The following is a 19,652-nucleotide window of genomic DNA, read 5'->3' on the forward strand; positions in this document are numbered from 1 at the left end:
AACCCTTAGGTTTTAGAGCAGTCCCACGCAGCCTCTCCCGTGATTGGCTATTCCCTGCACGATTGTTACGTGTTCCAGCTCTCTGATTGGACAATTTGAGGCGCTCGCGATAAACCATCATTGGCTCTTTATTTCTATATATTTCGCTCTTTATGCCGCCATTCTACCAATCAACCTGAACCGAATACACCAACGCGTGTTTGAGGTGTATTCACGTAAAATTTAAGTAACTTCGACTACGCACTGTCGAGAAAGGAGGCGTATATTACGTAGTTTCCCTTAAAGGGTACACACCAGGTGAGGTCAAACGTCGTGTGCAGAAAAGGGAAGCATTGTTGACAGGTGCGCGGAATTATACAGGAAGAAATGGCTTCCAAAGCAGTTTTGTGCGAGAGCCTCCTCGTCTGGGTGAGTTTGGCCTGTTTTTTTTACCGCGTTGTAAAACGGCGAGTCAGCGTTTGCGGTGCCCGCGCCGCATTTTCCACTCTAAATGAGAACCGAAGCATTTTTACCTGTCGCAGGTAGCGACGGACACCATTCATACACGATCCAAGAGTTAGCGGCCGATGTTACATTTCATTCACTGCGCCTTCCGTTCCCATGATTCTGACAAGCGCGTGAGCTCTGCGCTGCTTTTCACTCCCGGAAAAAAATGGATTATGGAGCACACGCCTCCTTGTGTTAGATACATTAAATTATTATTCAAGGATGTGAAGTTACAGTGCAAATGAAATGAGTGAGTAGACAGAGAGAGCAATTTTTTTGCTGCTTGCTTTATCCTATTTCGCTGTCTCTAAATTAGAGTCTAATCTTGTTAGCAGCAGGCGAGCTATTTGTGGAGACATTTGACGATCATGGTTCCGAGTCGAGTGCGCAGAGTAACGCACAGACACTACTCCAGCCCAGCTTTGACAGGCTGTGCTTTTTTTTTTTTTTTTTTTTTTTTCTTCCCCTCGTTACTATCAAAAATTTGTTCGTTAAATGTTCCCTCCAATAACATGAAATTGATTGAAATTGTGCCAGAGCTGCCCCTTTTTTTTTCCTCTCTCTCCTCCCCTGAAGACAACGTGGGAAGTGCTGTAAGTGCGGGGATGCGGCAGTATCATGTTCCTTTTCAGTGTGAGAAATGAAGTGATGAAATCGAATGGTATTTTAGGGTAAGTGCACCATTCCCCCCCCCCCTGTACAGCGGTGCTACCTGGAGCTCTCGGCGGGGACGGCCTGTTGACCCTGCCTCTGTGTGCTCACCCTTTCCGAGTGGCTGCTGTGTTGGGCTGTGCGGCACAGGAGCCACTCGGAAAGGATCCCTAGGGTTTGCGGGGCACCTCTGATCTCTGTGCATCATGGCGCAGGAGCCACTTGGAAAGGATCCTTAGGGTTTGCGGGGCACCTCTGATCTCTGTGCATCGCGGCACAGGAGCCACTTGGAAAGGATCCCCGGGACACCTCTCGGATCTCCACGTTCCCGTGGCCCTTGATGCCGTGACTCTTCACGCCGCACTCTCGACCCTTCACTTTACACGCCGGCAGTGCTCTGAATTGTTAACGTGTGGCGGAAGCGCCTCTCTCCCGCAGCCCGCTTACGTTTGACCCCTGCCTTCAACCCGAAGGCCCGCGGCTCTGCGCGCGTGGAGCGTGACGTTCTTCCAGGTTTTTTCGCTTCGCAGCCGCATGCTGGGTGTCGCTACGGGAACGTTTGCGTAAACCTTGCGTGACGCGGGTGGCACCCGTCAGTTTGGGTGCCATGCTCCTGTTTGCCCATCTTGTCTTTGTTGCAGGTATTCCGCAGATTCGGGTTAGTGGCGTTAAAGATGACAGACCTACCATGGAAACGGTTTAGAACTGCGTGAGAACTTCAGCTGATGGATCACTTAACAATTAGTTTGGAGCTCAGAAAGTACAAAAAAAAACTGTACACAGGGTGCTGGCAGAACCTGCATTGAAACCTTTGAGCTAGATGCTGAACTGCTGTTAACTACAATCATGGTATCACTGCCAATACTTGCAGACTTTTTTTTTTTTTTCCGAGGAAGAAAGAATTAAGTTAATTGGCTAGCAACTGAAACTGCTGGTTTCGTTTCGTAGTTAGTCCTGCTGTCCTGGGATGCAGCGGTTGCAGGTTTGAATAACCACCTCTGGCTGTATTACCCTTGAGTAAGGTACTTACTCTAAATTTGATCTAGTAAAACTACCCAGCTGTGTAAAAAGGGTAAATAATTGTAAGTTGCTTTGCAGGAAAAAATGTCAGCTAAATGTAAAGTGTCAAAGGTTGTGTGTGGTTTTTTTTGATCACTTTACACCTAAGGTCTAGGTTTTTTAAATTTTACAAATGGTAGACTATGTTCCGCATAAGTGTGCTGTAATACTTCTATGTGATCCACAATTAGGAAATTTTTGTAATTCCTTGTCTGTTTCACCAAATTGTAAGGAAAATAAAGCATGAACTTACTGTTAAATATATAGGCTTATTTTCTTTAAAGGCTTTCAAATTTAAAGCAAAGTAATTCATCACTTCTGTTAGTGTGAGGTGATAATTATGTGTCAACATGCATTTTTTCCATCCAGTTACAGACCTTCAATACTCCTTCACCATGCAGGACTGTAGAGGACCTGACTTCAGGTGTGGCTGTATCGCAGGCCCTCCATCAGATGTATGTCCCATGTCAGTCTTCAAGCTTACAATATGCTGTTATCTGTGAAAAGTATTGCTGAGAATTTGCTTCAATTGCCTTACTCTTTAAAAATGAGTTGTGCCTCCATTTAGATATGATGAAAGATGTGATTCGGTTTACTGGTTGGGAGTTCTTGCCATCAGTGTTGAGTTGCTTGTATAGCATTTGAATTTCAGTGATTCTGCACTTGCATTTCAGAGATCCAGTGTGGTTCAGTGAGAACTGGCTGGGTCGCATTAAAGACGACGTGACTGACAACTGGAGGTTAAAGGTATTACCTCAGCATTTGTCTGCTCAAGTGTGTGAATGTGTCCAGAGTGTCGGTGTGTGATTGCCTTTAGCCAACAAGCAGAGCCTGCAGATGACTTTTCAGTGTGCCTTTGCTTAACCTTCCAAGATCGTTTTGGGAATTTTCTCACGTCAGTGCAGCACAGACGCTATATTCAATAAGCAGGTTTTTTTTTTTTTGTTTCTTAATTCAACAACATTGATGCAGAATAAGAAGAATTTTTGGCCGTGTCACTTGTGCACAGATCTGGTTGTTTTTACCAAATGGTATATTTTCACAGCTGCCCAGTAGTTGTTGTGGCTGCTAGAATAAACAGCTTTTTGCTTGTATTTGTTAATTCATTGCAATAGTGGTTGCTTCTTGTAATCAGCTGTTTGTTCTTTTCACCTAGATGAACAACCTTAAAAAGATTCTTCAAATGGTGGTGGATTACTATAATGAAGTAAGATACTTTTTACGTGATGATTCTGTACTATATTATTATAATTGAAAGTTCAGTAATGCATAATTTTGTAGTTTGCGAAAACATGCAAAATGTATTTTTTGTGTGCCTGTGATTTCCCAACAATGGCAGGTTTTGATGCAGCAGATTTCTGATTTCCCACTACCGGACCTGGCCCTGTTGGCAGAACGCTCTGACCCAGTAGAGCTGGGTCGCCTTTTACAGCTGATTCTTGGTTGTGCTGTTAAATGTGAACGAAAACAAGGTATTTGTAAACAAAGATGAAATCCACCTTCTTAAATAAAACCACCTTTAAATTTTTTACAGCAGAAGCCATTGAGTACCATAAATTGTGATGCTGAAAATAGAGGGTTTCTGCTTCTATATTGTGGTCTACTTTTCATTGCAGAATACATCAAGATCATAATGACCTTGGAGGAGTCGGTTCAACACGTTGTGATGACAGCTATTCAAGAGGTGATTTTCGACTTTTTTTAAAAATTCACGTACACCTGTAGGAATGTTGCTTTATTTCTGCGCAGAAATAGAAGGGAAGTGTTAGTGTTTAAACTGAGGGGTTTTTTTATATCAGATTTAAACAGTTTAGGCTGTAGTCTAAGTACCTCATTACTTGTATTGTTTCACAGATGGTTTGTACTGATGCCATCTGCACCATGGGGGTGTGCATCTTACACCCACCTACACAATTTAGTAGTCGGTTGCACTGAAGTGTAAAGCTGTGATTTGAACATCCTTACCTGTAGCACCCTAACAACACCCCTTGGGCACATTTTAATTGGGAACTCCAGGCTTTTTTGTTGCATTTTATAATGCCAAAACATAAAATAAACTTGGCTACCTTGCTGATGTATGCAAGTATAACTCTAATGCATGGATGTCCCAGTTTTAGATTTATTTTTGTTTTTCAGCTTATGAGTAAAGAGAACATTTCACATTTTGGAGCAGACACCCTGGTGGACATTGAGCAACAGGTAGCTGTTTGAATTGTGCAGCTGTGTATGCACACAGTGGGCATATTGAGGTTATCCCAGACTTCAATGCCACCTGTTTCTGTGACTTGTGATGTGAGCCAAACCCCCTTTTTGTTTTTCTTCCTAGTTGAAGAAAGCATTGGAGGATCTGTCGGAACTTGCGGCAGAAAAGGAGGAGCTGGCTCAGAGGTGTCTGGAGCTGGATGCACAGGTGAGATTGCTATAACTGTCAGTGATAAGGATAGAATAATAATCCTGCGATGCGTGGTGGATTGTATCCATCTTTCCATTTTGGCACAGTATACTGCACAGCCTAGCTGTAGCTTACAGCTTTGAAATCAATACTTTGGTTAGTAAATGTGTGAGCGTACTTATTTGCTTCTGTTACATCACTGCCGTTTAGATGAAATAAGGCTTGATGAAATGGAAGAATTTATCCTTTTAATTGCTAATGCCTTACTCGGACTGATTCTTGACAGATTTGAGTTATGTGAATTTTGTACAACTCAATCCCCATAATGGTAAGTAGAAACTGATACCGAGCTGGTATATAACTTCACTAATGTGCTGCCACTAACAAATGTAATATGGCGTGAAGGCTGAAAACACTTTCATTTGTTGTATTGCAACAACTGGTTTAATTTCAAATGGGTGTGAAGGAGAAGCAAAGGGTACAATGCTTTAATTTAACTGATATTGGCCCTTTTTGTTACAACTAACCAGGAATTCTTGAGTTCAGTTTTTATTAACAATGTGCTAACTTTTCTGTGCTATTAAATGGTGTTTTGGTAAAGTTGATGTTTACGTTTCAAAAATTGCCTATAAAGGTGGGGCTTTTTAAATCTGTTGCAAAATAAAAATTAGTACATATGGAAGGAAATTGAGTGAATGATCATTTATGAATATTCATAAACAAAATGAGAAATTAAATTCCAAAAAATTAGGAAATAGTGAATAAAGGGATGTAATGAAGTAAAATCAGTTTTTGCAAAACCAGTGTTCCTCACTGTCATACAATTAAACCCTATAGAGGTCTATGGGGTGGCAAAGAAATGGCAGGAAAACGCTTTCCATTTGTGTTCATTGTGTAAATGAACACTAACAGACAATTAAATCTGAAAGGATTAATTGGGGAATGAAAAGTAGCAAAACCGCATTTATATTACAGGTTCAAGCAATAAGAAATTCTGCCTTTGTTTCTAGTCCTGCACTTTTCTCACTTTTCACTGTCATAAATCTTTTGGCCATGCAGATAATCTAATACTTAATTTTTCCTACTCTGTTTGCTTAACCGTTCCCTGCCGACCAGTCCTCCAGCATCTGTAGCGCATGCCGCTTTTACGAGGGATCAAATTTGCCACAGAAAGAGGATTATGTGTGCATATTAAAAGGCTTGCTTATAAAATACTGCTCCCCTCTGGTGTTTTCTTCTACATTTCAATAGAGACATTAAACTGACAAAGCCTTTAGTCAGCAACTTGGAATTGGGTGGCCACAGTTAATCTCAATAATGCTGGTTAATTCCTACCAAAATGCAGGTTTTTAGGTCGCTGTAGAGAGCAGCCGATGTTATGCTTTCTGCTCCGGTTGCTGTTGTGGCTTTAACAAAGTCGGCTAATATGGTTGGTGTCTTGTGGCCAGGTGGCTATGCTTCAGGAGGAGAGGAACAGCCTGCTGGCAGAAAATGATGTGCTAACAGACAGGGCCAGCCAGCTGGACTCCTTTGATGACCCCAACACCCCATCGGGGAAGAAGCACTGGCAGCTTCAGCTGCAGCTTGAGCAGCTACAAGAGGAGAACTTCAGGTATCGCCTTCAGACGGCACACGGTTGTCATTAAGACCATTTGTAATAACGTTTTGAGATATGCGGCGTATTGGGGTCACGTACGTCAGCCGTATACAGCTGATTAAGATTAGAATCTTTCGTTACAGAAAAGTCCTTAATTGCTCATTCGGGAAACAATGCTTAATTATAACTTCTCTGCAATCAGTTTTTCGCTTGCTGACGTAATCCTTTCAGCAAGTGGAAAGAAAAATGTATTATCTTTCTAAACTTGAATTTGTGTGACCTCCAGGCTTGAGGCTGCGAAAGATGACTACCGCATCCACTGTGAGGAACTGGAAAAGCAGCTTGTCGAGATGCAGCACCGCAATGATGAGCTTACCAGCCTAGCGGAAGAAGCCCGTTCGCTCAAGGATGAGCTAGACATTTTGAGGTGTGTCCAGCTGATGGCTCATGCTTCTGTTCTTGAGCCCCCTCCAATATCCCTTTCCGTATACACGACACGAGTCTCTTCAACAATTAGTGTCTGACTTCGGGTAGGAGCTGTTCAGATCGGGCCGTGAAGTTGGAGGCCTCAGTGGAGACCTACAGGAAGAAGCTGGAGGACCTGGGTGACCTGCGGCGGCAGGTTAAGGTTCTGGAGGAAAAGAGCATGACCTATATGCAAAACACTGTGAGCCTGGAGGAGGAGCTGCGCAAAGCCAATGCATCACGTGCCCAGCTGGAGATGTACAAAAGACAGGTATGGAGTAGCTGTCAGACAAGTGACAATGATCTTGTCTTGTGTCTCTATATTTTGGTGTGTGGTTAGTCTCTTGAGTGCTGCAAAATTGACAGGAGCAAGTGGTTACAGTTGGTGGGGGAGTGGTTGAATGGGTGTGGTTAGACAGTACAAGTAATCTTAGTTTTTTCCATCTGTTAGGTCCAGGAGTTGCACAGGAAGTTGTCCGAGGAGACTCGGAGGGCTGATAATTTGGCATTTGAAATGAAGAAGTTTGAAGAGAAGCTGGAAACTGTGATAAAGGAGAAGGAGGTATGGTAAAATGTGGTGTTCTGCTGACTGCATATATAGTATACCAGGAAATAGAAACAGTAGGCTAGGCATGGTCTGGGAGCACCACATTATGTTCCTGTTTTTGCATTATGTCAGCTTTTAATTGGTTAAGTTAAAATTATTTAAACTGATTTTGTAATGGTGTAAAGACCATGAATTGCTTTGTGAGGTTTACTTGTCTGCTGGTGTGTCAGAAATAATTTAATTGCCAATTAAAATGTATTCTCTAAAATCTGCTGGACTATGGGCTTCTAGGGCCAGGTTTGACCACCTGTGCAATAGATTTGAGCTCCAGTTATGATGGGGAGCCTGAGCATTTTTCCATAGCCCAGATAGTGAAGTTAGTCCAGTTTCAATTAATCAGACTTTATTGCAGGACTCTTATTAAAATTCCCACACCGAGTTAAGGCAAGAACATTTATAACTTAATTTCCTGAAATGTGGTAACTTTCAGTACTCGCCTATATAGGGTGAAATCTAGTTGTGATTTATTGCTTTGAATTCACCATCACAACTCTTCTCCCTCCACCCCCTGCTAGAGGATAATCATTGAGCGGGACTCCTTAAAGGAGACCAATGAGGAGCTGCGATGCACACAGGCACAGCAGGACCAGCTCTTACAAGCAGGTTTGTCGCTGGAGGTCTTTTGTTTCCATGGCAATGTCTCTAGAAGAATTTCAGTAGTAAAATCCCTGTGCAGACAACAGGATGAAGAAGCACATTAAATTGAAAAATAAACTGAATGGTTTCATGTATTTCTCTCAAGGAATTTTTCGTGCTGGAGATGCAAGCCATGATAATCTCGCAGCTGAGATGTTACCTATAGAGTTCAGGTAATTGCTCTGTAGTTATTCACACTGACTGTTATAGCTTACTCAAGGTTACTGTAGTGTTGTAGTGAGTCGCATTGTGCGCTGGTGTGAGACGGTGCCCTTTTCGTTGGCCAAGTGACCCTTTCTGCCTGTGGCCCAAGGGAGAAGTTCATTCGGCTCCAGCATGAGAATAAGATGCTGCGTCTGGAGAGAGAGGGCTCTGAGAACGAGCGCATTGCTGAGCTGCAGGCCCTGTTAGAGGAGGCCCACCGTCATAGGAGTGAGCTGGACACAGAGAACAGGTACTGTACCTCCTACTCACGGGCCTTGTACCCCGTACAGAGCATTAGGTGTTTAAACTTGCCTAAGCGCTTACGTATTTAGGATTTCTGTATCACAGATCCTCAGTTCTCTGCTCTTATTACTCCTGGAGCTGCACAAAGGTGGCTGCCCACTAAAGTTTTGTACTGGGTTTTTTTTTTTTCCCCCCCCCCCTCCCCTCTCTCCTAATACTCTTGGAGCTATACAATCTGACTTTTTTTTTTCTTGGACAACTGTATCACTGGACATTTTGTTTTCTGTGTTCTATCCACAATAAATGTGGAGCTGCTGTGGAGTTACTCATCCAGCTGATTTCTACCAGCAGGGGCTGCAGCTGTAACAGCAGTGAGATTTTTGTGTGCAATGGAAGTCTGCCACTGGCCCTGAGGAGGCTGTGTGAGGCCTGTGTTTGCCCAGCAGAGGTTACATATTCTGAATCAGCTTGGGCATAGATCTCAGGGTTTTAGAAGTGTCTGAAAGGGTTTAGACTGTGCAAGGGGGTGACTATTAGTGCCGTAGAAGAGGTGGCAAGACCGCTGTTTACATGAACAGGGGGTGGTGTATCGGCAGACGTTGGCTGGAACAATTCTGTGGCCTGGGCGTTGTGTTGATTGTCTTTGGACTGTTCTTGTGTTCCTTGTGGGATTTCCCATACCAACAAGCACACAGGAGACTTCTGACATTCATATTGCAGCGAGGACACTTGGGCAGGAACAGCCTTATACCCTCATTGTGCTCTTCAGTGACCTTGTCCAGTTGAGCTGTTGTGCTGCTTTTTAAATTTGTCTGTACCCTCTGTGTTTTTATTTCCAGATCTGTACTTTCCTAGGTGTGATATTCACCTGTTCCAGAGTTTTTTGTTATTGCTTTGCTCTAGCCTTCTAAGGTTTCCTTTAGGATCAGTGAAGTTTGTCAGTCTACCGACCTAATCTATATCGCTCAAGGTCAGCTGGTGACTGCAGCATTCATACCTGGAAATTCATGATAGCAAAGTCATCTTTCAGTATTCTAGAAACAAATGTGTAAGGTTTTAGTACTTTTAGGCCAGATTGTCTTTATTTTTGTACTTTTCATCAGGTTGAACCGAGAAAGGATCACTGAGCTGCAGCTTCAGGTGGAAGATCTCCAGAAGGCCCTGCAGGGTCAGGGGTCTAAAGCTGAAGATGTAGGTGACATTTTATAAATAAGAGCTTCTGCTTTAAGCAGAAGCAGCTGCTATAGTTCTAGATGTTTTCTAGAAGTGGTTTTTTTGGGGACTCAACAGCTTTTGTCATGTTTTTATTTTCAGTCTCATCTGAAGAAAAAACTAGATGCTCATATGTAAGTATGACTCAAGTATTTACTTTCTAACAGAATGACACCATGGTTTCACTATGAATTTTTCCAAGGCTGGTGAATGTCGATTGTTTTCCGGTATTCTCAGGGTGCAGCTGAACCAGGCACAGGATGAAATAATGAAGAAAAAGGAGCTTATTGAAGACCTGCAACCAGACAGTGCCCAGACTAGTCAGTGTAACATGTTCTCTTTTTTATTTTAAAATAGTGAGTGGTACAGTGGCACAGCAAATAGTTTTTGTCTTTCATCTCCTGGATGGTGTAAAAGGACAGGGGTTTAATCCCTGCTCAGTTTGTTTGGAGTTTGCATGTTCTTCCTGTCTGAATGCAGGTTTCCTCAGGGTGCTCTGGTTTACTCCCACAGTCCAAAGACACATTTCAGTGGAGTTGGTGATACTAAATTACTTTGTGTGTAGTCTCGTGCTACTGTATGCATTTGTGACTGACTGTAGATAGTGTACAGCAGTGTATTTCATTCCGTCATTGTGACTGTGTAATCTTTGAGGAAAAGATCATATGAATGAATAGTATAATGTGGTAATGTAACATACTGTTGCTACATCTGTGCTGTAGTTTTGCCCCCAGTGCTCTGTATTAATTGCTTCATTTTTTTATATTTAATGTGGGACAATATGAAATGCAGACCTTCAGTTGAAAGCCATTTTCTGATCAGATTTAGTGGCATTAATAATTATGGTGAAAGGAAGATGTTTTGACTTGGGATTGAATGTTTTAAACTCTTTAATCTGGCAGAAATTTTTCTGAGTGTTAATGAAGCTAAAGTTTGTGTCATTGCAAAGAACTGGTTTTCTTTGTTTTCCTGAAGCTCTGAAAATTGATGAGCTGCTTGCTGCCCTGAAGAAGAAAGATGAAGACATGAGAGCAATGGAAGACCGCTACAAAATGTACTTGGAAAAAGCCCGCAATGTGAGTGCTTTTGACCATTGCTTTTATGGATTCATCAACACCCACTGCCAAGCTTGGGTCCCTCAATGTTAAACTGGGATCAGTCTGGATAAATTATCAAGAAGCACAGGTATGAACACTGTAATTAAGGATATTTCTACTGGCTCATCATTTGTAGGTTATTAGGGCTCTGGATCCAAAACTGAACCCAGCCACAGCTGAAATTCAGTCCCTGAAAAACCAGCTTGCGGAAAAAGACAAGAGAATCTTCAGCCTCGAGGTACAGCTGCTGAGCTCAGCAAAGCCCTTGCTAAAATGGAAAAACTGAACCTTTTCACTTTCCATTGAGTTTTGTAGTGACAGTCTCTCCCTTTCTATGTAGCGTGAATGTGAACAAGCAAAACTCCGGGAATATGAGGAGAAACTGATTGTGACAGCATGGTATAACAAGGTATTAAGACAATGTTGATGTTGCTTTTCTGTGCTACCAGTGAATGCAAATGCTTTTCTGCAAATGTGCACTGTCTTCACAAAGTCCACGCCATTTTTTTCACGTCGTCCTTCACAGAACAAAGCATGTAAACCTTTTTCCCTTCCTTTTTTGTTTGACATCAGCTTTTTCTTGGTTCTCTCTTTGCGTGCCAATAGAGCTTGAATTTTCAGAAAATGGCCATTGAGTCCCGGCTGGCAGGACGGTCCAACTCCACAATGGTGCCCCCAGGTCAGTCCTTCCTAGCACAGCAACGGCAGGTGACCAATGCCCGCCGCACTCTCTCCATCAACACGCCAGCAACGTCCTCGAAGTAACAGCATTTCCCCCACCGCCCTAAAGCGCACAATCAAGTGACCTTAAGCGCTATCACTTGCAACCCTTCTAAAGTAACTTCAGAGACGTGCACATGAGAAGCTCAAAACAAGCACGCAGAGAAAAGTCTGAGCTCTGCCCAAGCACACTGGGCTCATGAATCTGGGCTCTGCCAGAGCAGAGGATTCTCATGTACACTTGTTGAGTGGTCTAAGTCTCGCATTGATGAAGCCTTATCTTGTCATATCAAATTAAATTCTCAATTCCTAAGTCAGGGAGACACTGTCTGTGAATATACTGTATGTTGTATGCTGGGTAAATGAAGTTATGAAATGCAGATGTAAATATCTCAGATGTGCAGCTAAGAGTGTCAAGCTTGTTTATAAAACAAATGTAATTATCTCTGGAAATTTTTCTTGTGAAGATAAATGTATAAATAGCCTATTCAAGTTAAATTGGTGCTGGACATCAAATTTTTCTCCTTTTGCAGTGCTCAGAGTGCAAAAGTTTTAAAGAATTTCTTATGTAAATCAGAAGTAATTATTTAACAAACAGAAGCTGTGGGAATTGGGATTGTCTTGAAAGAGGTGCTGCAGTCAGACTCTAATTTGAAATTCATTGACGTTATCTATTTTGTCTGAAATTAAATGTAACCTGAATACTAATGCATGCTCTGCAATTATATAAGAATGCTTTCTTTTTAATTTCTTAATCCTGTTATATTTCTAAAGGAAGGACATGTCAAAGTTGAAAGGGAAAAAAAAAAAAAAGGGGGGGGGGGGGGAATCAAACATGTGTTTAGATGGTTCATAATTCATTTGAAAGGAGACCAAAAACTTTGATTGTACTGTCTGTTTTACTAGTAATTATATAGTTATCCTGTGTCAGTCACCATAATACTGTAAGACTTTGACTTATCTTTCCTTAACCATTCAGTGTGATTACTCAATTATCTCTTGTCTGGGAGAGGCTGACATAACTGGAGGAACATAATGGGGGTGGGACAACTTTTTTTTTTTTTTTTTTTTAATTGTTGGTTTCTAAATGGTGTATTTATAGTTAAACTGATGTACCTTCTTGCAAAATACAGAATGTTTTATTGCTTTTTATTTTCTCAGTTTTTCAACTATGTATAAGATCCACAGCCATGCATAAACTGTTACAAATTGGACCTGGATTATAAGCAATTTTGTTTTTAAGAAATGTTTATTAAAAGGCATAGTATAACCTCAGTGGCATCAACACCTATAAATTAATTTTCAGGTTTATGTTGATCATGTGAGGAAATCAAAATAAAGTTTTAAAGGATATGTGGGTTTTTTAATCTTTTTGGTTCAATGAGATATATACTGAGCTTTTGAAAAGTGTGCTGGAAGCAAGGAAAAAATGGGCATGGGTAAGGACCTGAGTAACTTTAAGAGCTAGATACCTGGGTCAGAGCATCTCCAAAACAGCAGGTCTTGTGGGGTGTTTCCAGTATGCAGTGGTTAATACCTACCAAAAGTCCAAGGAAGGACAGCCGATGAACAGACAACAGGGTCATGGGCATCCAAGGCTCAGTGATGCACGTGGGGCGTGTAGGATAGCCAGTCTGTCTGGTCTAATCCCACACAAAAGCTACTGTAGCACATATTCCTGAAAATCTTAATTTTAGCCATGACTGAAAGGTGTCGAACACAGTGCATCACAGTTGGCTGTGTAGTCGCAAACCAGTTGGAGTGCCTTTGCTGACCCTTGTCCGCCAACATGAGTGTCAGAACTGGACCATCGAGCAATGGGGAAAAATGTGACCTGGTTTGAATCACATGTTGTTTTAGAACAGGTGGATGGCCAAGTGCATTTGTGCCATTTACCTGGGCAAGAGATGGCAATAGGATGCACTATGGGAAGAAGGCAAGCTAGCAGAGGCAGTGTGATGCTCTGGGAAATATTCTGCTGGGAATCCTTGGGTCCTGGCATTGATGTGGATGTTACTTTACATTTTCTACCTACCTAAAGATTGTTGCAGACCACGTACACCTGTTCATGGCAATGGTATTCTCTGATGGCAGTAGCCGTGCCACATTGCGAAAATTGTTCAGGAATCGGTTGAGGAACATGAGAGTTCAAGGTGTTGACTTGGCCTCCAAATTACCCAGATCTCAATCTACTCAAGCACCTGTGGGATGTGCTGGGAAAACAAGTTTGATCCACTAAAGCCACATCTCGTAGGATGTGCTGCTAATGTCTTGGGGCCAGATGCATTTAATTAGCAGATGCTTTTCTCCAAAGCAACTTCTAATGAATTCTATGTAGTTATCAGCCCACCCACCTTATTCACCAAAGTGACTTGGACTACTTACAATGGGTCACCCATCAGTGGAACACACTCTTGTAACTCCCACACTCTGGGTGAACCCGAACAGTATGTCTTTGGACTGTGGGAGGAAGCCCATGCAGACTGAGCAGGGATTGAACCCACATCCTCTCTCACCACCCAGGTGTACCACCACAGGCTGCCTTCAGAGGTCTTATGGAGTCCATGCCTTGATGGGTCGGAGCTATTTGGTGGCACAAGGGGGACCTAAACAACGTTAGGCAGGTGGATTTAATGTTGTGGCTGATCAGTGTATCATTAAATTTGTTACATATGTACTGTTAATTTTAGGTGCTATAGGTGGGAGCTGTCTTACCTTTCTAGAACCAAATGAAGCAAAGAATATCAGTTTTTCTTGCTTTCATAGATCACAGAATGCTGCATATTGACATCATACAGTGCACCATCAATATGCTGCCTAAAAGATAAGATAGAACTTTATTCATCCTGAAGGAAATTCTTGTGCCAGAGATTACTCAGACTAACCACAACAATTAAATATAAAAGTAAAAAAAAAAGTACACAAAGCACTTGAGAAAAGAAAATTTAAGCATTATTTTCAGGCATCATTAATTTTGGTGCACAAGGTGCAATTTTCTTGACTCTGACATTCACAGTAGAAGGTATTAAGTGTACCATGGCTTACTGTGACATACAAAGTGAAACCAGTTCAACCCTTTCAGTGACACCTTAAAAGAGGGTAGTAATTGGTGTTGTGAAATATTATTGGAGTTTCTTCAACATCCAGTTTTTTTTCTCTGAAGAAACACTTTCATGTGTTTCTTGTAATTGAAAAGTACTGAACATTATATATGGGGGGGCGCGGTGGCGCAACGGGTTTGGCCGGGGTCTGCTCTCTGGTGGGTCTGGGGTTCGATTCCTGCTTGGGATGCCTTGCGACCTACTGGCATCCTGTCCTGGGTGTGTCCCTTTGGGCCCTGCGTTGCTGGGTTATGCTCCAGTTTGCTGCAACCATGGGACAAGCAGTTTCAGACTGTGTGTGTGTGAACATTATATGAATATATTTATGGAGGATTTATGCTTAGTGAATTAATTTCATGCATTTTCACTATTTTTTAAATGAGTTGTTAAAAGTAGCAGGTGTTACATTAATTGCATGATGTTAATTTGCACACATATTCCTTTGCAAAGTTTTTGTGATCCTGACCGCATTCGTAGCAGATACACTATAGTCTGTTAATGCTGATGTGTATTAAATAAAAACACTTGGCAGTATAACGAATCTCAACTCTATACTGCCATTAACGTGGGGTTGCACAGATCTTGAATGGTAGTGGTGTTAAGGTGGCTCCAATTCGCCCTTCGACACTCGGCTCCACTCCTGGGAGAAGGGAGAAGTTGAATTTCTGGAAAAGGGAGGTGAAGAATAGAAACAACTCCATTTTTGCGAGTTGCTCTCCTAGGCAAATCCTCCTCCCTGGGGAAAGAAGTGACAAATGCAAGGTTTGTTTCATTGCCTGCATATGCAGATGTCATATAAGATTTGCTGTGCACATTTTTAGCAGTACGAGATCCACTTACCTGCTGAAAAGGGCAAGAATGCATCCCGTCTCACAAATTTACCATTGGTGTCTAGGAAATGCCCAGGGTTGAAGTCTTCAGGAGCCTCCCATTCACTCTTGTCAAACAGCACTGAAGTCAAGTTTCCAATCACTGCTGTCCCCTTAAAATTGGAATTCAGTCAGTTGCATCTGCTGCTTCTGTCTGTCTGTTCATTCTAACTAACCTGCCTGTAGGAGATCCCCCCGCCCCCCCCCATGGAGACTTTTCAAATTGGGCACTCGGTTAGTCATAATGGAGATAACAGGAAAAGAAAAGAAGTAGTGTTTTTTTCCCCCCACATCCTTCATTATAGTAATGCTTCCATTTAGACATTGTATTCATACCATTGGTCTTGTGGTCAGTGTGGTGTATGTAACTCTATTAACTTCATGAATGGTGTCATTTACCTGTATTCTAAAGGCAAGTCTGTATTTATGGAATTTCTAAAATGTATCCAGACAGAGTTTGACATCAAATTCCTTTAGCTTTTACCTTTGGAATGAAGTATCCTCCCAGGTTGGTATCTTTGCTGGCTATCTTCGGACCACCAAGTGGTACGATATTTCCCTTCCTCTGGATTTCATGGATAACGGCATCAGTGTAGGGCATATTTACTCTGTCAGCCATGGTGGGGTGGCGTAACTGTCCTATAACTTTGTCTATTTCAGCCCGGACCTTTTCTGTCACATGACAAAACCAACAGGACTATTAGCATATTTGACATTTAAGCCTTTTAATTTGAAGTGAAAACAACACGTGGTAAATATTTGAAAAGGCGAAACTGCAGAAACATGGTTTATCAGTAAAATTAATTCCAACTCTTGGATTATTGTTATTATTTATCAGATGCCTTTGTCCAATAAAACTCAAAATACTATACATCTTTAATACTAGATATCTAATAAACACAATCAACAGACTTGTAGATTAATTTAATGAAAATGCTTTGTGTTTTTTCAGCAGTGTCTAATTCTATTTCTAGTTATTTGAGATCTCATGTGTCCAGTTGTGTCTTTTATCACCATATGGTCTTACAACATTCCAGTGCCTTTGGTTTACCTCATACCTCACCTGCTATCTCTGGGTATTTGATCATATATAGTAGGGCCCAGCGCAGAGTGGTGGATGTGGTCTCAGTACCAGCCAGAAACAAGTCTAAAGCACAGAAGATCAAGTTGGTCTCATTGAATCCAGCTGCAGGGTCCTCAGCATTCTGACAGGTGAAAGAACACTTGATAAAGCACACTTTACATAAGCGAATAATCCTATAAAGTTAAATTTGAATTACATTTTTTATCTCAGTCAAGAAGGAGTCAATGTAATCTCGGGGGCATGATGGATTCCATTCCTCCTTGTGTTTCTCCATCTCCTCTTTCACAAAGGCAAACAGCTTTTCATTGTAACTGAAGATGGCATTGTGTGGTCCAGGAAGAACCTTCATCGCAGAAGGAAAGGCCTCATACAGCTGAGGAAAGAATTTTTTGTAGTCTTTGAACAAGGGGTAGCATACAGGCAGCCCTCTGTCTTACCAATAAATTTGGTTTACTTGCAAAAGAAGATATATTAATTATTTTTACATATACAACATATTGATACATATACAATGTTATATATGTTGTATATATTTTTCTATATAATATATATTTTGTTAAAGGCGTTGATTTTCCAATATAAAAATAAGGAACATTTTGACATACCAAGGGTCATTGTTGTTATATTTGGTGTGACTGTAGTGCTGCAGTAATGTAAATTCTCTCCTCAATTCCTTTAACTACACTACTTTCAATATAAAAAGAGCTATAAAGATTTAATTTTTCAGACAACTTTCCCATTTAATATTCATAACTCATGTGTAAAAATTCAGATTTTTTTCACTAACATAAATAACAATAGCATAAACTTGCATCATAGCCACACTGTCTGAAAATTAGAAATTTGAAGTTTTATACAGGTAATTCCAACCATAACATTTTATTATTACAAACACTGCACTACATGATTATCGTCAGTTTACATCATTTGTGAAGTTCTCTGTAATACATAAAACCAGTTACTACCTGGGCCCATATAGAACCTTCCAGGTGAAGTGTTTTAGACAGCAACTTCAGCAATGTTTGGAATTTGTCATCACTGTAATCAAATCTATGTCCGAAGACCAGATGGCATATAATGTTGGACACAGCACTGGTGAGAAGCATGTGTGGGTCAAGAGGCTGACCTAAGAAACAAGATTACAGATATTTCTGGTTAAATTACGTTTTTCTGTAAATACTGCAAATTTTTCTATCGCCAACTTTTATGTTTTGGGTGTTATTTTTGTATGATCACAAAAGAATTGTAGTAAACCTATAAACCTTATTGTTTATTTAAAAAGAGGATTTGCACTGCACCTTTCTCTCGTTCTAGCTCTTCTTGGAGGAATCTGTTCTCCTCAACAATGACTGACTCAAGGGTTTTCTTTCCTAATCCAAAGTTTCTGAGGGTGGTGAGAGCAAATCTTCTTTGTTTTTTCCACTTGTAACTGTTGCTGAAAAACAAGCCTGGCAGAGAGTAGTTATTCAATCTATTCATTTGTATATTTCAAATACATTTTATTATAAGGTATGGATTTTGCAGCAAAATCCACTGAATTGCAAAAAAAAGTGCTTTCTCAATTGACCTACATCTGTACATTTATAATGACATAAGGAATAAGAAAACAGACAGAAAATACTTGCACTTATTTTCAGTATTAGAATGTGATACGCCATATTTGCTTAGTAACATTCATAATTGTTGGACATTGTTGGAACTTGCCATTTCCTGAATATATTCTTTCACACAAGGGACCGTGAGGTCTGTCCACAAAATTCTCAGCCTGAGTTACCAATGCTTCCTTAACCATTTTGTAGCCTGTCACAAACACCGTCTTGCCTCTGCCCAGGCGAATGCTGTAGACATCTCCGTACACAGTGGCAAGCTGTGAAATTATATTACAGTGAACAAACTTTGAATACAATAACTATGGATAAACTTGGGTCTTTGCTTGACACTCTCTCTTTACATGGGGATCCTACTTCTATACAGTTAAGACCCTTCATTCTTTACTGTCTACAACTATCCATATTCATAGTTGTGGAAATAAGTGAAAGATTTTCACTTTGATTTTACAAGTACACACAAATTTAACAGATCACCACACATTACATGCAAGAAGTCAACAACTTCTGAAGGGTCTTAGTTTAACAAGAAGCACAGTTTAAATGCTATATTCATACATAACAAAAAACTGCTTGGCAAAACCGACCGGCAGATGTGCTCACCTTGGTCAGGTAAATGTGTGGCTGTTTAATGTCGATGTTGAAGACATTTCCCAGAAATGGCAGGCCCCAGGGCCCTGGTGGGAAATTAGGGGGGTTCTTGCTCTTCTGGAAGTCTATAATAAGAAGAAATACAAAGAAGAAAAACAGCAATCCCTTTGTATCCAAAACCTCCAATAAGGTATACAGCCACATAGTTTAGGAAAGGCTTGTTACAACTGCAGGTTACAGAGAAATAAAGACACTGGCTGGAAGTGTTCAAGGTCCACTATGTTACCCAACCCAATATTAAATTTGCTTTAGTAATTTTGTTTTCTCCTGCATACGCTTTCCGCATATTTTGTATTCCTTTCTGTGGTTGTGCGCCTTTTGCTGAGTACAGATCCTTTGTCTGCTTTGGTTCCCCTCCCTGTCCATCATTGTCAGTTCCTCCATCTGGACCAATCATATCCAGGCCCCACCATCTTACAAATCCCACCATTTACCAGGTACACTCCAGACATTTGTCTCATGGTACTTGTGTTTCACTTATGATTGGATCATTGACTCTGTTTCTTTATGTATTCGTTTAGTCCTTCTTTCTTTGGTTTATTGACTTTGGGAGAGGGAGAAGCAGACAGGTAAGCACGTCATGTGACCTAAATGTCCAATATGTCAGTCTCAGCAGGTGGGTGCCACCCCCTGCATTTTTAGTTTTTGGTGGATAGAGTTTTTTTAGTAAGGGTATCATAGACCCCCTTTTTTTGTTTTTTTTTTTTTTTTTTTTGCAGCTAGGATAGTCTACCAACTAGAGAATTTTAGTTTTCCTTAATTCTTTGCTTTGGCACTGTGGTAGTTCCATTTTTCCCTGGAAAGTATCCTTGTGTTCTGTAAATATTATGGTGTGCAGTGCTATGGGTTTGGATGGGCAAAAGAAGGACGAACAGGCTGCATTCATCTTGAACAGTTTATTGAACACTGACACACAGTGAAAGAATGCTCTCAGTTCGAGGACCCCATTTCCTCCAGGACCTGCACTTCTA

The 19,652-nt window shown here is 41.1% G+C and overlaps 2 protein-coding genes across 3 annotated transcripts; one reads left to right on the top strand and one right to left on the bottom strand.

Annotated features, from left to right (window-relative positions):
* Positions 1-248: 248 nt before the first annotated feature.
* Positions 249-12,187, top strand: hook1 (hook microtubule-tethering protein 1). 2 transcript variants are annotated; one of them, XM_018734222.2, is made up of 22 exons: positions 249-408; positions 2,566-2,651; positions 2,871-2,943; positions 3,353-3,403; positions 3,536-3,668; positions 3,813-3,880; positions 4,333-4,395; positions 4,523-4,606; positions 6,037-6,200; positions 6,472-6,612; positions 6,720-6,921; positions 7,102-7,212; positions 7,773-7,860; positions 8,000-8,066; positions 8,207-8,347; positions 9,444-9,531; positions 9,655-9,686; positions 9,790-9,872; positions 10,528-10,628; positions 10,786-10,887; positions 10,990-11,058; positions 11,256-12,187. In XM_018734222.2, the coding sequence occupies exons 1-22, from the start codon at positions 367-369 to the stop codon at positions 11,412-11,414; spliced, it is 2,148 nt and encodes a 715-aa protein (XP_018589738.1). In that variant the 5' UTR covers positions 249-366; the 3' UTR covers positions 11,415-12,187. The 2 variants fall into 2 exon arrangements, with proteins under 2 accessions (XP_018589738.1, XP_018589740.1); XM_018734224.2 differs by lacking the exon at positions 4,333-4,395.
* A 2,543-nt stretch (positions 12,188-14,730) lies between these two features.
* Positions 14,731-18,987, bottom strand: LOC108923521 (cytochrome P450 2J2-like). The gene is made up of 9 exons (XM_018734311.2): positions 18,634-18,987; positions 18,128-18,290; positions 17,722-17,871; positions 17,389-17,549; positions 16,620-16,796; positions 16,403-16,544; positions 15,824-16,011; positions 15,311-15,452; positions 14,731-15,206 (listed from the first exon to the last, which is right to left on the bottom strand). Exons 1-9 carry the CDS (start codon positions 18,823-18,825, stop codon positions 15,031-15,033), a joined length of 1,491 nt encoding a protein of 496 aa, XP_018589827.1. The 5' UTR covers positions 18,826-18,987; the 3' UTR covers positions 14,731-15,030.
* Between the last annotated feature and the right edge of the window lie 665 nt (positions 18,988-19,652).

This window comes from Scleropages formosus, chromosome 9, assembly GCF_900964775.1.
Source record: "Scleropages formosus chromosome 9, fSclFor1.1, whole genome shotgun sequence".
Taxonomy (NCBI): domain Eukaryota; kingdom Metazoa; phylum Chordata; class Actinopteri; order Osteoglossiformes; family Osteoglossidae; genus Scleropages; species Scleropages formosus.

What these genes read in the sequence shown, in the direction of transcription:
- hook1 (XM_018734222.2), top strand. Translation starts at nt 367, where the DNA reads ATGGCTTCCAAAGCAGTTTTGTGCGAGAGCCTCCTCGTCTGG. An exon ending in TAAATGTGAACGAAAACAAG is followed by an intron (nt 3,669 to 3,812) that starts GTATTTGTAAAC and finishes TTTTCATTGCAG; the next exon opens with AATACATCAAGATCATAATG. An exon ending in ATGTTACCTATAGAGTTCAG is followed by an intron (nt 8,067 to 8,206) that starts GTAATTGCTCTG and finishes CTGTGGCCCAAG; the next exon opens with GGAGAAGTTCATTCGGCTCC.
- LOC108923521 (XM_018734311.2), bottom strand. Translation starts at nt 18,825, where the DNA reads ATGTGGCTGTATACCTTATTGGAGGTTTTGGATACAAAGGGATTGCTG. An exon ending in CACACATTTACCTGACCAAG is followed by an intron (nt 18,291 to 18,633) that starts GTGAGCACATCT and finishes ATAATTTCACAG; the next exon opens with CTTGCCACTGTGTACGGAGA. An exon ending in AGAGCTAGAACGAGAGAAAG is followed by an intron (nt 17,550 to 17,721) that starts GTGCAGTGCAAA and finishes CTTGTTTCTTAG; the next exon opens with GTCAGCCTCTTGACCCACAC.